This window comes from Puma concolor, chromosome B4 (assembly GCF_028749965.1).
Source record: "Puma concolor isolate L17-30 chromosome B4, mPumCon1.1.hap2, whole genome shotgun sequence".
NCBI lineage: Eukaryota > Metazoa > Chordata > Mammalia > Carnivora > Felidae > Puma > Puma concolor.
Genome location: NC_141673.1, coordinates 97,093,752 through 97,116,045, shown reverse-complemented (window position 1 = coordinate 97,116,045; position 22,294 = coordinate 97,093,752). Strand labels below are relative to the sequence as shown.

Sequence of the window (22,294 nt, the reverse complement as noted above, 5' to 3'; positions counted from 1 at the left end):
TGTTCAGGGGCGCCTGGGTGGCGCAGTCGGTTAAGTGTCCGACTTCAGCCAGGTCACGATCTCGCGGTCCGTGAGTTCCAGCCCCGCGTCAGGCTCTGGGCTGATGGCTCGGAGCCTGGAGCCTGTTTCCGATTCTGTGTCTCCCTCTCTCTCTGCCCCTCCCCCGTTCATGCTCTGTCTCTCTCTGTCCCAAAAATAAATAAAAAAACGTTGAAAAAAAAAAAAAAAAAGACCGGTGTTCAAAATTAAATACTTAAGTATTTAATGACATTTTATTCATTTTACCCTCATGGATAGTGAATATAGCAATACATCAAATTCAAAACCTTTATCCACTTTCCCCCTGATTTGTGCTCATGTTTATTTTTTATCTTCAGTTTTTCCAATTAAACCTCTTGTGTTTAATACTAATCAAGATAGTTTGTTACTTAAGCTTAACTGTCCATGTAGCCCGAGGGCCAATCTTTCCCGATTTTTGACAATTCTGTCATTTAAAGGTACACCCCCTCCCAATATTAAGAATGCATCTCAACTACCCAAGAAAGAGGACCCTGAGATTAAGCGGAACTGCCTTCAAATAATTTCAAACAAATTGGCACACAAATCAGTATTTTGCAAGAAGAGGCCATTGCCATCGCAGTACAAGCACTTGAACTGAGATATAACAAGGCAATATTCTTCTTAATTCGTTATAGTGCAAGTTTCCACATGGGAAGCCCACCGGATAAAGATGCACATTAAAAAATGTAAACATATAGAATTCTTAAATTCTAATTGATACCCAGTTATTGCTAACCTTTCCATCTTCATTTAAGTGTCAGAGGCCCCCGTGTCACAGAATGCAACTCCAGTGTCCATTCTGTTAGACTGTGAGCACTTTGTTCCACCGACAGGAAGAGTTAATGCAAGACACTGATGGATCACCATTTATTCATATGCAAACAAGGGCACCTGATTCATAGAAGGTGCCCCTGACAATCTAAGCATTATTCTGAAACCACATTTTTTCTCATTAAAAAGTTTCCTCAGGTATTTTTAATTGCTTATAAAGTTACTTCACCCCTGCCAAAAGTCTCAATCTTTTCTTCCATGGTTTTCTCTTGGGCCCTGAAATCCAGAGAGGCCTCAGCAAGACAGAATTTAAAAAAAAAAAAAAAAAAAAGAAATCATTCAAATAACTGACTGACCAACATCTGTTAAGGTAAAAATACATTAGTTTAAAAACACATTCAGTTTTAGCAGAGAAGTGCTGGAAAAATGTAAAAAGCAGGAAACTAACTTCTGGCAAGGTGGCAGAGCAGTGCTAGAATCATTCCACACGTCAGCCCTAAGAGCTGAAGATGCAGCAGCCCCAGGACCACGCAGGTCAGGCAGGTGGCAGAAGAGCCTTCCGTTACTCCCCTCCACCCAAGTTCTGACAGCTGAGAAGTAATCGGTTGGCCTTCTCGTTTAATCCACATTGTTAAATTTGTTAAATCATCTTAATCCATAACAGGATAAGAGAGAACACACAAAAATATATAAGAGGTGATTATAAGAATAATTTGTGGATAATTTGAAAACAATCTAACATTCACATTGGGTAACAGGAAGATATTAAAGTCACGTCACACATTAGAAGAGGTATGTATGTAGACATCACTCAGAAAAATTGGCCTAAAGAACATGAAAATGTCACAAACAGTTAATAAAGGGAAAACCTAATGATAACAAAAAAATTCTCTTTTTAAATAGATTGTCTCTAACTGGAACATATTTAAATGTTTTACTAGAAAAAAATATATATATATATAAATGATTTCATATTGTGGTATTATATGCTGAAAGTACTGCAAGGATATATGATTAATTTACAACAAAACATAATGGTTAAATTTGTAATTCTTAAACATTGCCTATATGTGTTGTGAAAAGATATTTTAATGAGCATTAAAACAATCTTGGAAGAGGAGCACTAATATGTCTAACCTTTGATCATTAAGCAAAAACATCAGTCAAACTGAAGAGCTAAGCCTACAGAGGAACAGAGCTAGTAGAAATATTAAAATGAAACCTTAATTTAGAAAATTCCATTTTATCAATCCTCAGATAAAAAAGCTGTGAATAAATCGTGATATCTTGGCAAAATGGCCTACAAAGCTGCTGGGGGAGGAAGCAAGTTAAAAACACCTAGAGAAAAAACGAATTCTTCTGACAGAGGCTGTGGGTTCTAAGGTAGGGACAGAAGACTTGCACACACAAAGAGCCCCACACCATCTGACTGGACAGCTCATCTCCTCCAATGGCAACACCCAGAAGGGATTTTTATAAAGACCTATTTTCCTCACTAAAATAATGGGATTCCTAGAGAAAATAAAGCCCTTTGTCCAAAGTTAGTTTTAATACCTTTTTTTCTTTTTCCTTTTGTGATTTCTTAAACTTATTGGCCCTCAAATGTTAGCTAACATGAAGGCTATTTGGCTACTTCCAAGTATCTATGGTTTGCTGCTCTGAGGTGGACTTGAATAATTCTTCTTCTTCTTCTTCTTCTTCTTCTTCTTCTTCTTCTTCTTCTTCTTCTTCTTCTCTTTCTCTCTCTTTTTTTGGTATTAATAAAGCCCAGACATTCCTGGTCAGTGATGCCTTTATTATTCCTGTTTCCTTTGTACTCAGTCACTTCACTGGGTTTAAGGCATGCTTTGTGTATTTAGTTTGCAAAAATAAAACTTTTAGTACAAATTTATTTTTTATACAAATTTTTATGGCACAAGCAGCAAATCTGCTGTTTTAAGAAAATATATAAATATCCTTTTCTTCTGTACAAATATCTCCAGTATTCCCTACCCCATTTATAATTTTTAACTGTACATGGTCTGCCTCATCTTTCTCTAATAGCTCCCTCCCCCCCTCCAGATCTCAACCAAATTTGTATTTACATTTTTGCGTTGGAGGCAGTCAGAGGAGGAGGGCCCCTCCTCAGGAGGAGTCTGTACAGGGGGAGGGTGGTGGTGGGTAGAGGTGATGAGAGTAGCTCCTCTCTGTGTATGGAGAGGGTGGGCAGCTTTCATAGTTCTCTTCTGCTGACAAGTATTGGCTTCGGGGCGTGGGAGGCGGGGGCACAGGCTCTGAGTCATAGTTCAAGTCACTAGTGTAGCCCTTGGCCGTTGCCACTGAGGTCATCCTCCGGCTGGGAGCATAGTCACTGTCACAGACATCTGTGCTGCAGGGTGTGGTAGGGGGTGCAAAGTGCCGGTAGCTATATGGCCTGTAGCTGGTAGGGGGAGAAAACCAAGAAGCAGACACTTAGTTTTATAGAAAAGCAGTTTCTTCTCTATCAGAATACAGAAGTATTAGATGTAAACTTCAGGTTGAAGATCATACACTACTACAATTAAAAAAATTTTCTTGATGTTTCTTTATTTTTGAGAGACAGAGCATGAGCAACAGAGGGGGAGAGAGAGGGGGAGACACAGAACTCACAGCAGGCTCCAGGCTCTGCGCTGTCAAGCACAACCCGACGCGGGGCTCAAACCCAAGAACTGTGAGATCATGACCCAAACCGAAGTTGGACGTTTAACCGACTGAGACCTAATTTATTTCTTGTTGTTCTGCCTTTTCAAGTTCAGCAAGTTTGCAGCATGGCTAACTAATAAAAAAGGCATTGAAAAGAGACGAACACACTAGTGAAAGGAAGCGCTCATTTCAAAGTGCTAGCTCTCACTTCTACTTCTATCTGTAACTTCATATAGCATTTACATTTGAAATATAGTAAAGCTGATCTTATTTCATATTTATCCCAATCAAGGTTTCTTTATATACTCCGTCGCCAAAGTGACAAAAGAGGGGCAAGAGCACGTGCAAAACTGAGGTAACAATCCACTAAACACCCAGTGCTACAGAGTGTGCCACAAGACCCCATCCCAACACAGAAACCATCTGCTAGCACCCAGGGTTGGTCTCAAAACAAATGGCTAAAGGTTACATGACCTGCTGAGCAGGTTCTCAAGCGGTTTTACTACCAATATTGACATGAGGTCATAGCACTTTTTAGGTTTTATCTTTCTGTCCAATCAGGTTTGAGCCTTGATGAACATTCTAGGCTCAACTAAAAGGCCAAACACTTCCATTTTCATGTTAAAAAAAAAAAAAAAAAGCTAGGAAAAAAGGAAAGAAAATCAACAAAATTCTTTTACATTCCAGTTCAGACAAGAATCTCAACAAATGATGAAAAGTGACTCAGAAGAAAGAAACTGGGATTAATTTGAGACGTGGGAAATGGTCAAGAAATGTTTTTGATGCAATTATGTTCATTTTAATGAAACAATGTCTTATTCAATTTAAAGAAATAACTTTTTAAAAATAAAAATTTGGGGTCTTTCATTTTGTTTTTTTCAGTTTTGAGGTTTCTGCTTTCTCTTTTGGCTTTTTAGAACAAACTAGTGGCAAGGAAAGCAATTTACAATAAAACACAAAAATATCAGCTCAGAATCAGGCCTTAATCTTATGCATATAAACTGAAATGGGAATTCTGAGTAAGATACTATCAGCAGTTTCACTTGATTTCTACCTATCTGTACGGTTTTATCAGGGCAATTTGACTGGAAGTCTAGGAAACACTTATCTAGAAGATAATAGGCACTTGAGGGACACTGATAAACACAGCACTAGGTTTACACAGAGTATCAAGCCGCTGACTTTTCTGCTGGCCTTTGAAACAAGATGGAAAGAGTAAGGTAAACACTAGTCCTTCTCCTGCTTAACATGCTCTACAGACACAAATCAGCACAAGGGGAAAATGTCCCCATTTTGTCTTACAAATAGATTTCATTTATTTTAGTGAGTTGTGATTTATTCCAGGCAACTTTATGAAGAATTCTTCATTCCAGATGGTGTAATACTGAAGCAAGGGCTGAACTTAAGCTTCTCCCAACTTCTCTCAAATTCTGTGCTCTTTGCACCCCTGCAATTTTACAGCTCTCACAACTCTTTGAACTCCAGTCCTATGCCAATATTCCATTCCTAGGCCACCAAACAAAGCTAACCTGAGCAGTAGCCCATTTTGTAATCAGTTATTTTGGTGGGTAACTTTTCCTTACAATACTGCCAAAGCAGTATTGGGAGCTGACTCTACTTCATTATTATAAAGTCAACACTTGTGACTCTCTCTAAAAAAATGCGTAATGCCTCAAAAAGAAAAGGATGTGCGGTAGGGACAACATCAGCATTATCAAGACAAGATGCCTAATCTCTCTCAGTGGCCATCATCTATTTATGTAGGGCTACATCAAACCCACTACTTCTTTCTCCTAATAAATACTTCCACTTACTTACCTGTAGGACCTATGAGTGGAAGGACTATTTGAAGAATAACCAAATTCCATAGTGTAATGTGATCGCTCTGTGGCTGGAGATGGCGGAGGGTTCAAAATCTAAATGGAACAATAATTAAATTATTACAATAATTATTACAATAATAATAATGCCAGATAAAGACCATTAGACTTTCTTTACACTCTCTTCCTTCATCTGTTTGTATTCCTTTCCCTTACACAGTTAGCACAATCTTTCTTTCAAATAACTGACCTCAAATAGTGCTTCAGGAGTGGGGCTCTCTACTCCTTAAGATACAATTTCATCATGGCTAAACAGTGCAAGGTAATAAGCAGAAAATCTATAATCTGTAAGTCACTGGTTTAAGTTCAGCACAATAGGGTTCTGATTTTTTAAAATTATAAACGTTTAGAGAAAAATCACTGACGTAGGAGAAATAGCAGGCATGCTTCCTTTTTTGGGAGGTTACAGAATGAAGGTCATCCTAAGTCTCTCAGGAGATACTATTTAGTAGTTCTACTTTTACCCAAAATATGAAATTACTGTCTAGTACCTTCAAATATGCTGGTTAATACACAGTAAACTTAAAGACTTTAAAAGTGCTTGCATGGTGGTGGCAAATCTTTCCTAGGAGACTTATATGCCTAAATAGTATACTAAAAAACTTTCTAAGTTACCATCACTAAGCACCCACATTTAAAGAAGTTAAAAGTCTAGGATCCTATTTATCTTAGCATTCAAAGTGAAACAAAGGAAAACAGACTGCTTACTGCAGGGAAGTAAGTGCCTTTGGTGCTTGAAGAACTACTTGATGATGCTCCTGTGACATGAGCTCGGTCATAAGGGGGTCCACTGCTTCCCCCCATGATACTGAGGGAGCTGATCATTGATTTACCTCGAGACATTCCTAAAATGAAGGAGGATAAATACTGAAGATGATTAAGATCTATACAAATTATTTTTATGTATAAAATATTTTTATTTAATACTAGGATTACAAATACCAATAGCCAAATAGTTTGATTTTAAAACAATCTGTGCTCTCATTTCGTAACAATAATTGAAAATGCTTAATGCAGAAGGGAAACGAATGTTCTCGAGAAGTGAACACTTCCACTGAGAGCTGGCCTAGAACAAGGCCAAGAATAGCTCCCATCCCTTCCCCCCAAGGATAGAAGCAGCACTCTTCAAAATAAGAAGTTTTCAACTTTAGAGGATTTGCAGAAGAAAAGGCCTATGGAGAGTGGAGACTGTAAAGCAGGGTAGATTAAACAAGAGATGTGCTCAAAAGGAAACTAAATCCACTTTTAAGGGCATGAATACAAAGTACGGAAGATTTTTCATCTTTTTCATCTAATGTATGCAAATGTTGTTGGAATCACAACCACCAATGCCAGAATTCTATTTTTTCTCACGTGACTTCCCATATTCCACTAACTGAAAATAGGTATAGCAAAATAAGGAATCATTATCATTAACAGTTTCAAAATCCTGTAGAGTTACACCCAGAATAAGTTCTTATTTTCTGACAGCTTTTGCCAGGAAACTCCTTCTCCATATTCATTAAAATAATGAGGGGTGGGTGCTTCTTTTCACTATGGGCACCAGAAAGCACTAAAAGAAAGCTGTACTTTGCTAGAGCAGTATCGTCTACTCAAGTACCCAGAATTTCTGGCTACTTGGCTATGCCAAAACAAACCTGTTGTCAACCCAGCTATTTCCAAATCTTTGTTTGCTGAAAAGGAATCCTAATCTATTTTTTTGCACCTTCAATTCCTGTCCTCAGTGGTCCTGAGGTCTCCTAATAGTGCACCTAAAGGACTTGTGGTTTATGATGCTTTACCAAATGTCTAGCTTTCACTTTCAGTAGAGTACATCCAGAAATGCAGTATATGTAGTGCATGCACTAAATGCAATCAGTGTATATAAATGTGTACATATTTGCTTTATATTTTTTGGACAATTTCTACTAAGATCTAAGATCTTCTGTATAAAGAGTGCTAAAAGTAAAATAAAATATTTATTCTTATAATTTTTTAAACCCAAAGGAGTCTAGTTTGAAACAGACTCTAGGCAGTATCTTGTTTCTATAAAAGAAACTTGGCAATGTTGCCAGGACCCAAGACTTGATTCTCAATGAATCAGTCTTAGCTCACCTGGAAGAGATCCTGACAAAGAACTTGGGTGTGGCACATAACCAAGGGGCACAGAAGCTGGTCCATGAACTACATAGTCATTAGTCATGGTTTCCCCATCTCCCTTCATACGTGGACACAACATTCTCTGGCAGATGAAGTATATGGTTCCAGACACAAAAATGGTGACAATTACTCCAATAACTGAACCAACTGTATTGGTGGCCTGTGGAGCTGGTTCCTCAGTTGGATCTAAAATGAGAATGCAGTACAGTTATATAATGCAGAAACAACTGCAGACTCAAAATAGTTATTATGAATACATGTACACCATGCCCTATGGGTATATAAATACCATTAGAAATCAAAATGAACTATCCTTAAGCGAAGATAGAAATAAAACGATACACTGAGAAGTATATCTGCAAACTGATAACAAAGATGTAAGTGAATTATACTTAATCATTAAGCTTTAATACAGAGACAGTTAAAATTTATCCTACTTTATTATTTTTTTAATGTTTATTTATTTTTGACAGAGAGAGAGAGAGAGAGAGAAAAAGCATGAGCGGGGGAGGGGCAGAGAGAGAGGGAGACACGGAATCGGAAGCAGGCTATAGGTTCTGAGCTGACAGCACAGAGCCCGACGTGGGGCTCGAACTCACAGACCGCGAGATCATGACCTGAGCCGAAGTCAAACGCTCAACTGACTGAGCCACCCAGGCGCCCCATCCTACCTTATTTTTTTAAATTATTTATTTATTTAAGTAATCTCTACACCCAACATGGGGCTCGAACTCCTGACCCCGAGATCAAGAGTCGCATGTTCCTCCAATTGAGCCAGCCAGGCGCCTCATCCTACTTCATTTTGTATATCATAAAATAACAGGGTTATTTTGAAATTTCAGAGAAAATTTTAGGGCCAAAAGGGATGTACCTAGAAAAGTCATCAAATATTTTAACTGGAATAACAAAGAAGCCAACTCTGCACCAGCAAGGCACGAGCTCTGAGCCTGATTTTAGGTTTGAAAAGTAACATACAGGCCTGGTGAAGGGAGATGAGAAGCTAAAGATGAACATTAGCTCTCAGGCCCAATATGCTGGTACCTTCAGGGTAAGTCTAGTTGCCTGAGGGCAAGAAACATAAGGTGTCTGGTACCTGAGTGCGTGAGGACTTAGAAAGGTGAGAGCATGAGAGAACCAGAGGAAGACCCTGCCCGTGGCATTCACCTTCATCAGATCCCTGAGCTATCTGAGGCTTTAGAAGCAGGTGGCATCAATATTACAGGTAGAGGGAAACAGCAAAAGGCCTCATCAGATTTAGAGTATTACTCTTCTATTTAGAAGGAAATTCCTTCCATTCCGAATAGTCAGACTGTATCTCGCAACTGCAGATCTTTTAAAAAACCTTCCTTCTGCTTCATCTTACCTTAAATCTCCCACCCACAGAGTTAAATTCAGCCCCTAATAGATTAAATAAAAGAAATGAAAGAAAATGGTATCAGTAAATTACAAAATATGCAGGGGCTGTCAGTTACATATTTTGTCTGTGGACTCTGGGGTACAGATCCTCCCCAGTCCTTGTGAGCAACCATCTATCGTATTCCCTTCCAGTGCCTTGGCATTGCTTTCTAAGGCCAAGCGTCAAGACAGAAGAGCTTATATTCACTATCTCCAATGCTTAGTCTCTGGGTCACATCCTAACTCACTGAAATCAGGCTCCTATCCTCATCGCCACAGTGAAAGTAGTCTGGCAAAGGTCAGAGTTCTCCTATTTGCCATTTTCACTAACTCTTCATCTTACTGACCTCTCTAAACATTCAATACTGCTGGCTCTATGTTTTCTTCTCAAAAATGTCTAAACAGTATCCTTCCAAGATACCACTCTCTTAATTTTACTGTCTCTGATTCTTCTTTTTTTTGTTTCCTTTTGTTGGCTTCCTTCTCTTCTGTTGCCTCTTAGGTACAGGTGCTTGCCAGACTTCCTTCTATCTTCTACTATTTTCCTCTTCTACGTAACTCTCCCTGAGAGACTTCATCTACTGCTTCAGCTTTAATTATCTTTAACAGTAGAGGCCAAATCTCTCTCCTGAGCTACAGACCCATACAATCGACAACTTCCTGAATAGCTTCAATGGGATAAGCTCATCAGCAACTTTGAAGCGACCTGTCTACACTGCAGTCGTCTTCACCAATATCTGACATGTTTCCTAGATTCCAGGGGTAAAGCAGATCATAAATAAATGATGGCACCTGTGGCAAATCAAAAGCATTTAAATTAAACTTAAATTTAAAAAATTAATAAAAAAACCTGTATCAGGCAAACATTACATCTGAGCCAAGATATGGAATGGTCCTTCAGTTTTCAGTCCCTGCTACATATTCTAGTTAATGACTCCAGCAACTCGGTGAGATACCTATGAGTTAACCTAAACTTATCAACTACATCCAAGTGGTTACAAAACGCTTTTTACTCTATTTCTGAGATAGCTCTGAACTCTATCCCTTCCTTTCCACCACCACTGCTCCTCCTGATTTAGATAATCATCTTCTGCCTAAACTACAATCGCCTCCTAAGAATTTTTAAATTATAGGCTCTAAGTAATTAGATGGTGAAAAAAATTTAGTGGGTTACAACAAGCATTTTAAAACAGAAAACTTCAGAATACATTCTACATAATATAGGTAGATACTACCGCATGACTCCTTTACGTGTGCACCCCCATCTTTGTACTCCTCTTGAGGTGATCCAAAAAGTGTGAAAGCAACCAATGTGTCATTTAGCTGCCTCTAATCTTATGCTGGCAATGCATCTGCTTTTACAGCTTTCACAATTACATAGCCATGCCGGTCCTTCACTTAAGTTTGTCAATGGCTGTTATTCTGGATGCTGTCTGGGCTTTTTAGAAGAAAAGCAGAGTCTTCTATGATCTCACCCTTAACGTATGTTCTTTTGCTGATATCCCTCCTCAAGACATAGCCTACATTTTGGCATCCCATTCACATGTAGTTTCCCAGAGGTGCCTGTTTCACTCTGCTTTTGAATAGCATATTCTCTCTGCTTGGAATGCAATCTCTCCACTTATCTGTACAATTAACTCTATTCACTGATCAATACCCAATTTTAAGCACCATTTTTCTAAGATGTCTTCCTTGATGAACGCTGTTTTTATTCCTGAAGATCTGACCACTCGCTCTGTTGTGCTACCACTCGTACAGATCTCTACAACAGCACGTTTAGTATCATTTACCACACTCCTTTATCAACAGTATCTACTATGAGCCAAGCTATATATTTTATATACATTAAGTTATTTAATTTTCTCACAACCACCAGGCTAAACATTATCTTCATTTTAAAGATAAAGAAACTAAAGTTTGACAATAAATAATTTGCTGGTAAGAGGTGGAGCCAGAATTCAAATCCATCTCTACTTGGCTTTAAAATCGCTATTTTTATGGCGCCTGGGTGGCTCAGTCAGTTAAGCGTCTATTGGTTTTAGCTCAGGTCATGATCTCACGGTTTCATGAGTTCGAGCCCCGCGTTGGGCTCTACGCTGGCAGTGCAGAGTCTGCTTGGGAGTCTCTCTCTCACCATTGTTCTCTGCCTCTCCCCCACTCATGCTATCTCTCTCTCAAAATAAGTAAACTAAAAAATAATAATAAAATAAAATCACTATTCTTACTACAACCTCAACCATAAGAGACTCTGAGAGAGGGAGAGAGAGAATCCCAAGCAGGCTCTGTGTTGCCAGTATAGAGCCTGACGTGGGGCTTGAACTCATGAAACTGTGAGATCATGACCTGAGCCAAGATCAAGAGTTGGATGTTTAACTGACTGAGCCACCCAGGCAACCTATGAGTAAAGAGCTTTTAAATGAATTTTATCTAAATTTCATTAAACCAGTTTGACAGGGTAGACCTGATTTATGCTGAATTCCACTCAGAACTAAGTTTATCAATTTGGGATATATTTTATGTCAGGGCATGGTCAATAGTTATGAACCCTGAAGAAACTATGGGTTATGTACCCTAGAGTCTTTAGGCCTAGGGGTATAAGATGGCCTAAGTATCTTCAGGCTACATTTTAAGGAAGCTATTAAAGTCACTGAGAAACTGGTAGAAATATGTCTAGAAAAAAATGAGAGATGATAAACATCAGAAATGATGTTCAGAAACTCTCAAGCTTATGCCACCAACTGATTTCTACATATCTAAATCATTTGAGAATTTCCTAACTCTAGTTGTGGCAAAATAATACTTATTCTTCTCTGATGCTTTCCTAAATGTTTCTGTGAAGAGTTTTGTGCATAAGAAAACCACTGTCTTTAAGGAATTATAACAAGCAAAACATAAAAGATCTTGGTACAAATAACTAGCTTAACATTAATGCTTATTTCTTAATAAGGAAATTCTAAGTGAAACACATCTTTAAAAAAAAAAAGTATTTTAAAAAGTCTCCCAGAAGCGTAATATATAAGATTTTAGTCCTACTTACAACAATCCAGTTCATCTGATTTGTCACTGCAATCCACATTATGATCACATTTCTTATGTTTTCCAATGCACTGACCGTTGGAACAGCGGAATTGATCAATTAAACAAAGCACTGGGAAAAAAATGCAAACAATTTTCTTATTTTCATTATCATGTAAAGTGAAACTCTGCCAAGAGACAAAAAGTACTTTCTGGGTACAAATGAAAAACAAATTAGACTTTAAAATATAACTTAAAAGTTATTCTCTAGAGATTTCCATTGGTAGAGAGAAAAAAGTGGAAAAAGAAATCCAGCAGGAAATTTCCTATTTTGCTCTACTCTGTAAAGAATTAAAGAATTCTATCTATGTGCATTTCTAGATACTAAAAAAGTTCTAGAGAATTTATTTGCTCATTTTTTACCACGTTAAAGGTTAGTAGTGCAAAGAGGAAAATGTGAAATTATTTTTCATTGTAATAAATTAATCCACTATTTCAGAGCTCACTGGAAACAAGGACTACTTACCACTGAGCCAAAGCAATACTCTGAATTTCAAACAACTGAACATTAATGGGAAAAAAAAGACTACACAGCCAGGCCCTAGGAAGTCTGGATACCTTCACAGTTCTTCTCATCTGACTTATCCTGGCAGTTTGCATCTCCGTTGCATCGGAGGGCACCATCGATACACTGCCCACTGGCACACTGGAACTGGGACTCCGAGCATACAGGGCAATTGAGCTCATCACTGTGGTCTTCACATTCAGTAAACCCATCACACCGCCAAGCCACAGGGATACAGTCAATTTCTCCGGTGAAACAAGTAAACTGCTGAGGAGAACATGTTGGGGGTTCTTCAAATGACCAAGGGGGAGGGGAGTGACAAAAACACAACAGTCACACAAAGGTACAAACACACCTAGTGAAGCTCATTTAATATTAACATGCGCAAAACACTTTTTAATAAAGTTTGTAAACTATCCCTACTAATCAGAGAAGTACAATTTTTACACTACCACATTTAGATTCACTAACTTGCAAACCTATAAGGCAGAAGTTTTCTCAAATATTATAATTCAAGTAGGATTATTTGCAATCCATTATAATCTGACACATAATTTAGGAATAATCACTATAATCACCAACCTCTAAATATTTTAAAGTTAGGGAAAGCACTTTGAGTTGTAAACTCAACCCAAAATGGAACACCATTTTAATTTTAATTTAAAAGAACTGACAAATAAACTACAGTTATTTACACTTGGGTATTTGGCAGGAAGTTTTTAAAAAATGAACCAGTGAGCCTGTTACTTCAAGGAAAATAATGGCAAAATCATAACACTGTACTTTTGAAGCATATTGTAACAATGGAGCTTTCAACCAGAAATTATAATTTTGGACAATCTGTATCTAACATGGTAAGTTTGACAGATTCCCAGTACTTAAAAGTTTTTTCTTTTTTCTTTTTTAATGTTTATTTTTGTGAGAGAAAAAGAAGAGAGAGGAGAGCGTGGGGGAGGGGCAGAGAGAGAGAGAGACAGAGGATCCAAAGCAGGCTCCACACTGACAGCAGAGTGCCCGACGTGGGGCTCAAATCCACAAACTGTGAAATCATGACTTGAGCTGAAGTCAGACACTTAGCTGACTGAGCCACCCAGGTGTCCCTAAAGTTTTTTCTAATGAGACTGGTAGTGAGATAAACATGGGGTTTTTGATATTGAATAATGAAATTCATCAAAATCTGAAGATCTGGGAATTTTTGGTTGGAATTCTAGTATTTCCAAATGACCACAGTGTAAGGTTACAAAATCAGGTCTGGGTAAAATATCCAATTAGAGGACAAAATAGATCAGTGGATTTTAATTTAAGAGAGTATGAAAAGTTCATATGGTTTCAAATTCCACATTGCAACTAAATCTAATTATTTTAAAAGACTACTATTATAGTTTTCTATTTTCCAACTACATTTCAGGCTAAATTTCCTCATATATTTCAACCCAAACTACATATTACAACAGATTGAATGCAGAAGTAGACATGAGAATCTGGCCTAACATTAAAAGAGATATACAAAAATGTAAAAACAATGCCACATTTCTCACTAAAATTACTTTGCTTTAGAAAATATTGTTATAAATTTTAAAAAATAATTTTTAAATATTTATGTATTTGAGAGAGAGAGAGAGTGCACACGCTCACAAGTGGGGGAGGGGCAGAGAGGAGAGACAGAATCCCAAGCAGGCTCCACACCATCAGCGAAAGCCTGATGCCAGGCTTGAACTCACAAACTGTGAGATGACCTTACCCAAGATCAAGAGTGGGGCACTTAACCGAGTCACCCAAGGGCTCCAATATAGTTATAATTTTCTTAACAGGTTTAACTTTAGAACATGTAAGCGCTTATTATTATTATTTTTAACAAATTTTTTTAAAGTTCTTGGTTTTAAATTCTACTACAGTAAATACAGATAAACATAACCCATGCAAACGCAAGCTGTTTGGGGCCCTTTTAATTTTTAAAAATGTAAAAGTTGCTAAGGCCACTTTGAGAATTGCCATTCAAACCCAATTTCCTTGTTTTGCAAATAAGGAAACAGGCTCAGAGAGACTAAGTGACTGCCCAAGGTCATATAGCTTCCTACACAAAGGGATAATTAAAAATAAAAGAGAGGACCAAAAGGACAGCCTCTCTAGTTTTAGCCCATTGCCTTTATATCCCAGGCTCCTGGACTTCATTTAAAACCTTCTCTCTTAGTAAATTCTCTAGATAATGTAACTTTGTTAATATCAGAAAACCTCTTATCTTTAAAGTAGAGAATACTGGGGCAGCGCCTGGGTGGCTCAGTCAGTTAAGGGCCTGACTCTTGGTTTTGGCTCAGGTCATGATCTCATGGCTTCATGGGTTTAAGCCCCACACTGGGCTCTGTGCTGGCAGCTGGGAGCCTGCTTGGGATTCCTTCTCTCCTCTCTCTCTGTCCCTCACCCACTCACGCTGTCTCTGTCTCTAAATAAATAGACAAACAAACAAACAGACAAAAAAACTTTAGAGAACACTGCAAATTACAGGTGAACATTTTACATGGGGAATTTGAAGTATTATTTATAGAGGGAATTTGAGCCTATTTTGTATCCAGCACTATACTAGATCATGTGGAGAATAAAAATAGGTAAAATAGGGTCCATGTCCTTAAAGAGCTTATAATTTAATCTGGGGCTAGGAAGAGAAAGAGATTAATGAATATAAAACAAAACATTATTCTGAACTGTATGTCAGGCAAACTGTGGTAACAAGAGTTACAATTCAGAGAAAGGGAGGCAGGGACAATAATGGCTAGTGAAGGTTTAAAGATCATGAGAAGACACTCCTTGAAAAATAAGACTTAGGACGGCATGCAAGAAGAGAACTACATCTTTGAAGTACCGCAAGTAAAGCCACAGAGGCAAAACAAAACAGAACAAAACAGAACACACAACAGTGGTCATCAAACTCTAAACAGCCAAACGAAAGTAAAGAGAGAAACGAAAGGAGATGGACAGGTAAGATAAGCTCAAATGAAAACACATCTTGAGGGTCAGGAATTAAGATTCTGTGTTTCATTTACCTCCACTGTATAATCAATGTTAAATCACACACACACACACACACACACACACACACACACACACTTTTTTAAAGATTTTAAGTAATCCCTACACCCACCATGGGACCTAAATTCACAACCCTGCGATCAAGAGTCATACCAACTGAGCCAGCCAGGCGCCCCCGCAAAAAAATGTTGTATACAAACACTGACTACGGTTTTATTCTTAAGAACAGAAAAAATGAAAACAATTAAAATATCACTCAACATGAGAAAAAACTGTGGCATATTATCCAGTGAAACACCACTCAGCAATAAGAAGAAAAAAACTACTGATACATTCCACTATATGGTTGAATCTCAAAAATAATCTCAAAAATATTAACCAAGAGAATCAGACACAAAAAGAGTACATACATCGTTATTCCTTACATAAAATGCAAGAACAGACAAATCTAAATTATGGGGATAAAAATCAGAATAGTGCTTACTTCTGGAAGAGAACCAGCTGGAAAAGGGCTCCAGGGTACTTTTCTTAATGACACACTGTATATCTTGAGTGTTGGTAACCCATTTGTTAAAATGCTTTATTAATGTAATACATGCATTTAAAAATTTTAATACATACATTGAAAATAATCACAAAATATGAAGAAAAAAATCAAAGTTCTTTTAAAAGACATTTTCTTTAAAGAAAAATTTCTTTAATGTTTATTTTTGAGAGAGAGAGAGGGAGACAGAGTGTGAGCAGGGGAGGGGCAAAGAGCGAGGGAGACACAGAATCCGAAGCAGGCTCCAGGCTCAGAGCTGTCAGCACAGAGCTTGAGGCGGGGCTTGAACCCATGAACCTTGAGGTCATGACCCGAGCCAAAGTTGGATGCTTAACCAACTGAGCCACCAAGGCGCCCCTAAAAGACATTTATTTTCTAAATGGATGATGGTATATTTGACTCAATTTTATCTATGTTATCATTACATAAAGGTAAGCATTTCTAAGATTTGCCTTACTAGAGTAATAATAATCTAGCACCTTGATATGGGAACATATCATTGCTCTTTTTTTTATTGTGGTAAAATATATGTAACAAAGTTTACTATTTTAACCATTTTAAAGTATGTGGTTCAATGACATTAAGTACATTCACATTATTGTGCAATACTTGTTATTCTGAGGGAAGATACTTCAAGAACCAGAGCTTAACTTTTACTGTGTACATATTTGATCTCCCCAACTAAACTGTATGCTCTATCTCAAAGATATTCAAATCTCCTGTAGTCCGAGCAGAGTGCCTCACAGGTGCTACTAAATACATGGTTATTTACTTATTTTTTAAAGTAAAGTTAGAAGAATAAAATATTTTTATAACGCCTTATCAACAACTTTTCTGAGTGTATAAACCAATCTTTGTTTACAGAAACATGTATTTAAGTAGTTGTTGTCATAGCAGAAAACACCATTAAAACTTTTTTTTCTACTTGAGCCAAATTTTGGCTACATTTTTACATGAGCTTATGGTCATAATGTTTAATAGCTGTATAAACTCAGTTATTTAACCTAATTTTCCTATCATTAGAAATTAGATTGCTTTCAGATTCCTGCCACTGTAGAGAAAGAACAGTCTTTTTCTTTCAGTTGAATTAATTTAGAATTATCCGCAAGAAGATTATTTCTGAATCAAGGGAATGAATATTACTATGGTATTTAATGTTACCACAATATGCTTTAACAAGGGAATGTACCAATTTGTTAATGCTCTCATGAACAACTGAACCAATTTCACTACAACATTATTGTAGTGATATCTTAAAAAATTTTTTTTGCTAGGTAAATAAGTAAAAACAATAGGGAACTACCAATAGATTTGAATAAAAGAATATTCTTTTCACTGGATACATTCCCAGCAATGATACCTAAACTTGGTAGAATCTAGAATTCAGTAGATGGAGATTATAGGAGGTAGAATTAATTCATTTTGTTACTCTCTGGGGTGAAAAAAGCTACTTTATAATTAGGAAATACAGTCATTCACAAGATGAGTTCCCCTCCCCCCAAAAGGGCACTTCCTCCTTAGTCCCAAGATTAGGTTACACTTATTACCTGTCATGATGGATTCACTCTCCGAATAACCCAGAAGGCTAGGATGATGCAGATGAATGGAATACAAGTGACTAATCAAGTTAGGAGAAAGAGCAATTTCACTGACAATTCACAGAATGCTAGACAGTTATGGAACATGTTAAGTGGCACTTGGCCTTGCACAAGAAAGTAACGTATTTACCTCCACATGATAGCTCATCCTGAAGCAGAACCAAGTGCATGGGGCAAGAGCACCTTGTAGTACCATCTCCTTTTACAAGACAAATATGTGAACAGCCACCATTATCCTGAGCACAAGGGTGCTGTCCTGAAAAAAAGAGAAAAGAAAAGAGAAAAAGGGAAAGGGAGGGAGGCAAGGAGGGAGGGAGGAGGAAAAGAGAGAAAGGAAAGTAAGGGAGGGAGGGAGGGAGGAAAGAAAGGAAGACAGTTCAGTCAAAATCTATTTATGAACTGCCAAGAAAACCAAATGTAAAATTACCTCGGATTTTAATTTCACTAGCAGTATAATTCCTCACTCTAATCCCTACAAAAAATTGCAAGAAAATGAGAGCAATTTTAAAATGCAAAATACTTGTATTTAACCACTGTCTTTAAATATTTGTATCTAAAATAAAGTTGATTATTGAAACTAAAAACATTGTTAGGGAGAATGCAGAAACCTGGGTTTTTCTATTTAAAATATAAAAAGTCTTCTAAAGATTTTAACTCAGAAATTCTACCTTTATAAAAGATGATTTTACTTAAAACCTGTATTATTTTAATGAAATATAGAAATAATAAAATACAGAAAATTAGAGTTGTTATATTAAAGAAACTTAAGTTCCCATGGATTGCAACCACTCAGAGACAATAAAAACTATTTGCTTGATCAACTGCAAAAGGTAACTTGCAATGTTACAAATGTTTAATTTCCTTATATTTAGGCTAAATTAAACTAATACAAAGTTAAGCAACTTTTCAAAGTCTGTCTCACAAGTTGTATTTAACAGAGCTGCTTTCAATTTTCTACTTAGCCTGTGTTAAAAGTAACTTGACATCTGTCATCAGAATACCAGCATCTAAAGTAGCCACCCATTTATCTTCTGCCTTCTCAATAGCACATCACCCCGCTTTCGGTGTGTGTTGATGAGATTGAAAGTCAGCTATCTATAAATGCGAAGATGTGCTATACTATATAGATGTCTCAAGAGAGACATCAGTCATACTGTGTACTAGAATGCACAACCTACATAGCACAAACTTTATTCCATGACACATTTGATAAAAATCTCACTCTCCTTAATGTTATTAGAAATTGGAAAAAAAAGGGTTTTCCAATTATAAAACCATATTTAAATGTTGATTATAAAAAAAAAATTCCCCCTAAAATTCTGAAAATCTCCATTGAGATTTTCTGCAATAAAATAATCATTTGTCAACTGAATAAACAGCTTAGAAATCATTGCCTTTTTTATTTATTTAAAAAAAAATTTTTTAATGTTTATTTATTTTTCAGAGAGAGACAGAATGCAAGTGGGTTAGGGGCAGAGAGAGAGGCAGACACAGAATTTGAAGCAGTCTCCAGGCTCTGAGCTGTCAGCACAGAGCCTGATGCGGGGCTCAAACTCACAAGCTATGAGATCATGACCTGAGCCGAAGTCAGATGCTCAACTGACTGAGCCACCCAGGCGCCCCTATTGCCTTTTTAAAAAATGTTTATTTTTGAGAGAAAGCGTGAGTGGAGAAGGTGCAAAGAGACGGGGACAGAGGATCCAAAGTGGGCTCTGGCTAATAGCAGAGAGCCCGATGCAGGGCTTGAACTCACAAACTGTGAGATCATGACCTGAGCCAAAGTTGGACACTCAGCCGACTGAGCCACCCAGGCACCACGAAACCATTGCCTTATTTCTATTAAGTGTTCAGCACTAAGTCACATGTCATAACTTAGAATGACAACAATTCTAATTCTCAAATACCCTGAACTTCTGAAGTTCAGGAACAGTGACAACATAATGAAGACCTGAACGAGCAAAGGTGCTCTCCTTCTGCTATTCTCCTCTCATACTCCAGTTTGATTTGAAAGCATTGTGCTGAGAAGTTAAGGAGTTTCAATAACTCTCTCTTTAATATTTCATTTAACATTAGCATTCCTGGTACAATCACATAAAACCCAGAGTAGTGATTGCTATGAGGGGTCTTTTGATACTAATAAGAAATTAGGGCAAGATGATAAGCCATATTAAAAAGTTTCCAGTAGGGTTAAAAAAAAAAATTATGGGTACTTTTCTAAGCTGACAACTGAAAAATTTACGCAGGAGGAAAAAACAAACACTTGTTAATCACAGTCTTCTCTAAGTTTATTTCAAAAACTTTTGAAATAATTTTTAGTTGTTTTTGCTTCATAAGGTTATTGCAAGATAACTATATTCATCATTATATAATTTTTGTTTTAATTCAAACTATGGGGGCACAGGGAACAAAAGAAATATATACTTTATACCAGTATTCTTCAAGGGGCTGAAGGTGAGAAAGGAGGCATGCAAAGAAGAGTCTGCTGTATCTGGGGCAATTTTTGAAAATGAACAAAACCATTGCTTTCCCCACTCCTGTTTTATGGGGAAATGATGTTTAATTTGAAAAAGTTCCCAGATGAGTTTGATGTAAGGTTTTAAAAACACAGAGTTTAAAAATTGGCAAAATTAAAAGTGCACAAAAATCTGTCAAAAAAAAAAAAAGGTAAGAAGACACAGAAGAACATCTTAATTCCATCTTAATCTCTTACAACAAATATGAATCCTGCAATTAGCAGTATGTCATCAGCACTTACTATATTCCTGTAGGTTCAGCTCCTTTACTGCATGAATGTCACTAAGCTGGGCAATTCGAGCCTGGACTTTGGTTCTACCCTCTCGACCTGTCATGTCAATTTTTTCAATCATTTGCTGCTGCTTGTCAATCCAATATAGCCAGTTTTCAAACACAGTCAGTCCCACAGGCTGCAAGATATTGGAGTCTTCTAATACTATCCGGTTGGCACCTTGGAAAGGAGAACATTCAACAGCAATGATTCATGTGGGTCAAGTCATGCATTCAATAATTACTGATTGAATACCAGTTAGATTCTAAAAGTACTGAAAAGGAAAATATGGTAAGTAAGCTCTTTACCACAAGAATTAAAAATCATTCTGAGAAGATATATATATCAGAAAACAGATTAGACACTTAAGTACAAACAAAAGCAAGTAAGTGCCCAACACACAGTAAATACTTTAGTTCATAGAAACACGGACAAAAACTTAAGAGTAGTTTTCAAACATTTTTAAAAAGCAAATTCTATTCTTCAAATTAAACTTTATGAAAAGCCTTAACATATAAAACAGATAAAAATGGTACTTCTCTGGATAAAGCAGAAAAAAACAAATCAAGAGCAACAAAACCCTGAAGAGCAGGATGCTTTTGATGGGGGCAAGGCATTCACAGAACAAAAAAGAATCCCTGGAAATTAAATATATGAAAGCTCGAAAAAAATCCAACAGGAGGGTTTGAAGATAAATTGGAAAAACTCTCTCAGATAAAGAGATGGAAAATAAGAGAGAAAAATACTCACAACATCTGAGGAAAAATCAAGATTCAACATCTGAGTAAAAGTTCCAGAATGAGAAAACAAATCATTAAAGAAACAACATTAAAAAACAAAACAAAACAAAAAAAAAACAACCTTTCTAGAACTGAAGATGTAAGTTTCCAGGGGTGCCTGGGTGGCTCAGTCGGTTAAACATCCAACTTCAGATCAGGTCATGATCTCACAGTTCATGGGTTCGAGACCCATGTCTGGCTCTGTGCTGACAGCTCACAGCCTGGAGCCTGAAGCCTGATTCGGATTCCATATCTCCCTCTCCCTCTGCCCCTCCCCTGCTAATGCTCTGTGTCTGTCTGTCTGTCTCTCTTTCAAAAATAAACATTAAAAACAAAAAAAAGATGTTAAGTTTCCAGATACAAAGGACTCACCTAGTAACGAGTTCAATGAAAAGAAAGAAACAGAAGAGGGAAGTCAGGGAGGGATCACACAAAGGCATATTATCATTAGATTCTAGAATATTTAGGAAAAAGAAAAGATGTTAAAAGTGTCTGGAGGGGAAAATAAAGGATCATATACAAATAGTTGGGAATCACAATGACATGAGATGGTTGAAGACAACAGAGTTCTGCCTTCAAAACGGGGAGATAAAAATAGTTATGAAACATGAATTCTATACATATCCAAATTATCAACCAAATATGAGGGGAAAAAATTCAGACAAATAAATGAAAAATTTTAACCTCCTATGAACCCCTTTCAACAAATAATAGAGGATGCATTCTACCAAGAAAAAGAAATTAGCCAGAGACATGGAATCCAGTAAATAGGGTTCAGCACCAAGGAGAAAGGCAGGTGCATTCCCAGGATAACAGTGAAAGGAAGTTGGCCTAAAAAAGCAAGCAAATCCAGATTGGAGCAAGATGATAAAGAAATTCAAGAGGTATGCTTTCAATTAAAAAGAAAAAAGATGGATTGCTTGATCCATCTGTATGTACTGAAATAATATTTACATTAGACAAGATTAACTTCAGGGGGGAAAAAAGCTACAGAAGGCAACACGGTTAAAGGTAATATTTTCATAGCCATAAATAACAATTAAGTATGAACTTAAAAATTACGATATAACTATGCTGG

The 22,294-nt window shown here is 37.1% G+C and overlaps 1 protein-coding gene across 2 annotated transcripts in view; it reads right to left on the bottom strand.

The window, feature by feature from the left end:
* Nucleotides 1-2,605: 2,605 nt before the first annotated feature.
* Nucleotides 2,606-22,294, bottom strand: part of LRP6 (LDL receptor related protein 6) — a 176,536-nt gene continuing 156,847 nt past the window's right edge. For both annotated transcript variants that reach the window (XM_086714063.1, XM_086714064.1), the window contains exons 16-23: nt 20,408-20,617; nt 17,783-17,908; nt 12,540-12,776; nt 11,944-12,054; nt 7,467-7,697; nt 6,081-6,217; nt 5,311-5,408; nt 2,606-3,250 (exon numbers count right to left, since the gene is read on the bottom strand). In XM_086714063.1, coding sequence (XP_086570189.1) covers nt 2,956-3,250; nt 5,311-5,408; nt 6,081-6,217; nt 7,467-7,697; nt 11,944-12,054; nt 12,540-12,776; nt 17,783-17,908; nt 20,408-20,617 — 1,445 coding nt within the window. In that variant the 3' untranslated portion in view covers nt 2,606-2,955. The remainder of the gene's footprint in view (nt 3,251-5,310; nt 5,409-6,080; nt 6,218-7,466; nt 7,698-11,943; nt 12,055-12,539; nt 12,777-17,782; nt 17,909-20,407; nt 20,618-22,294) is intronic.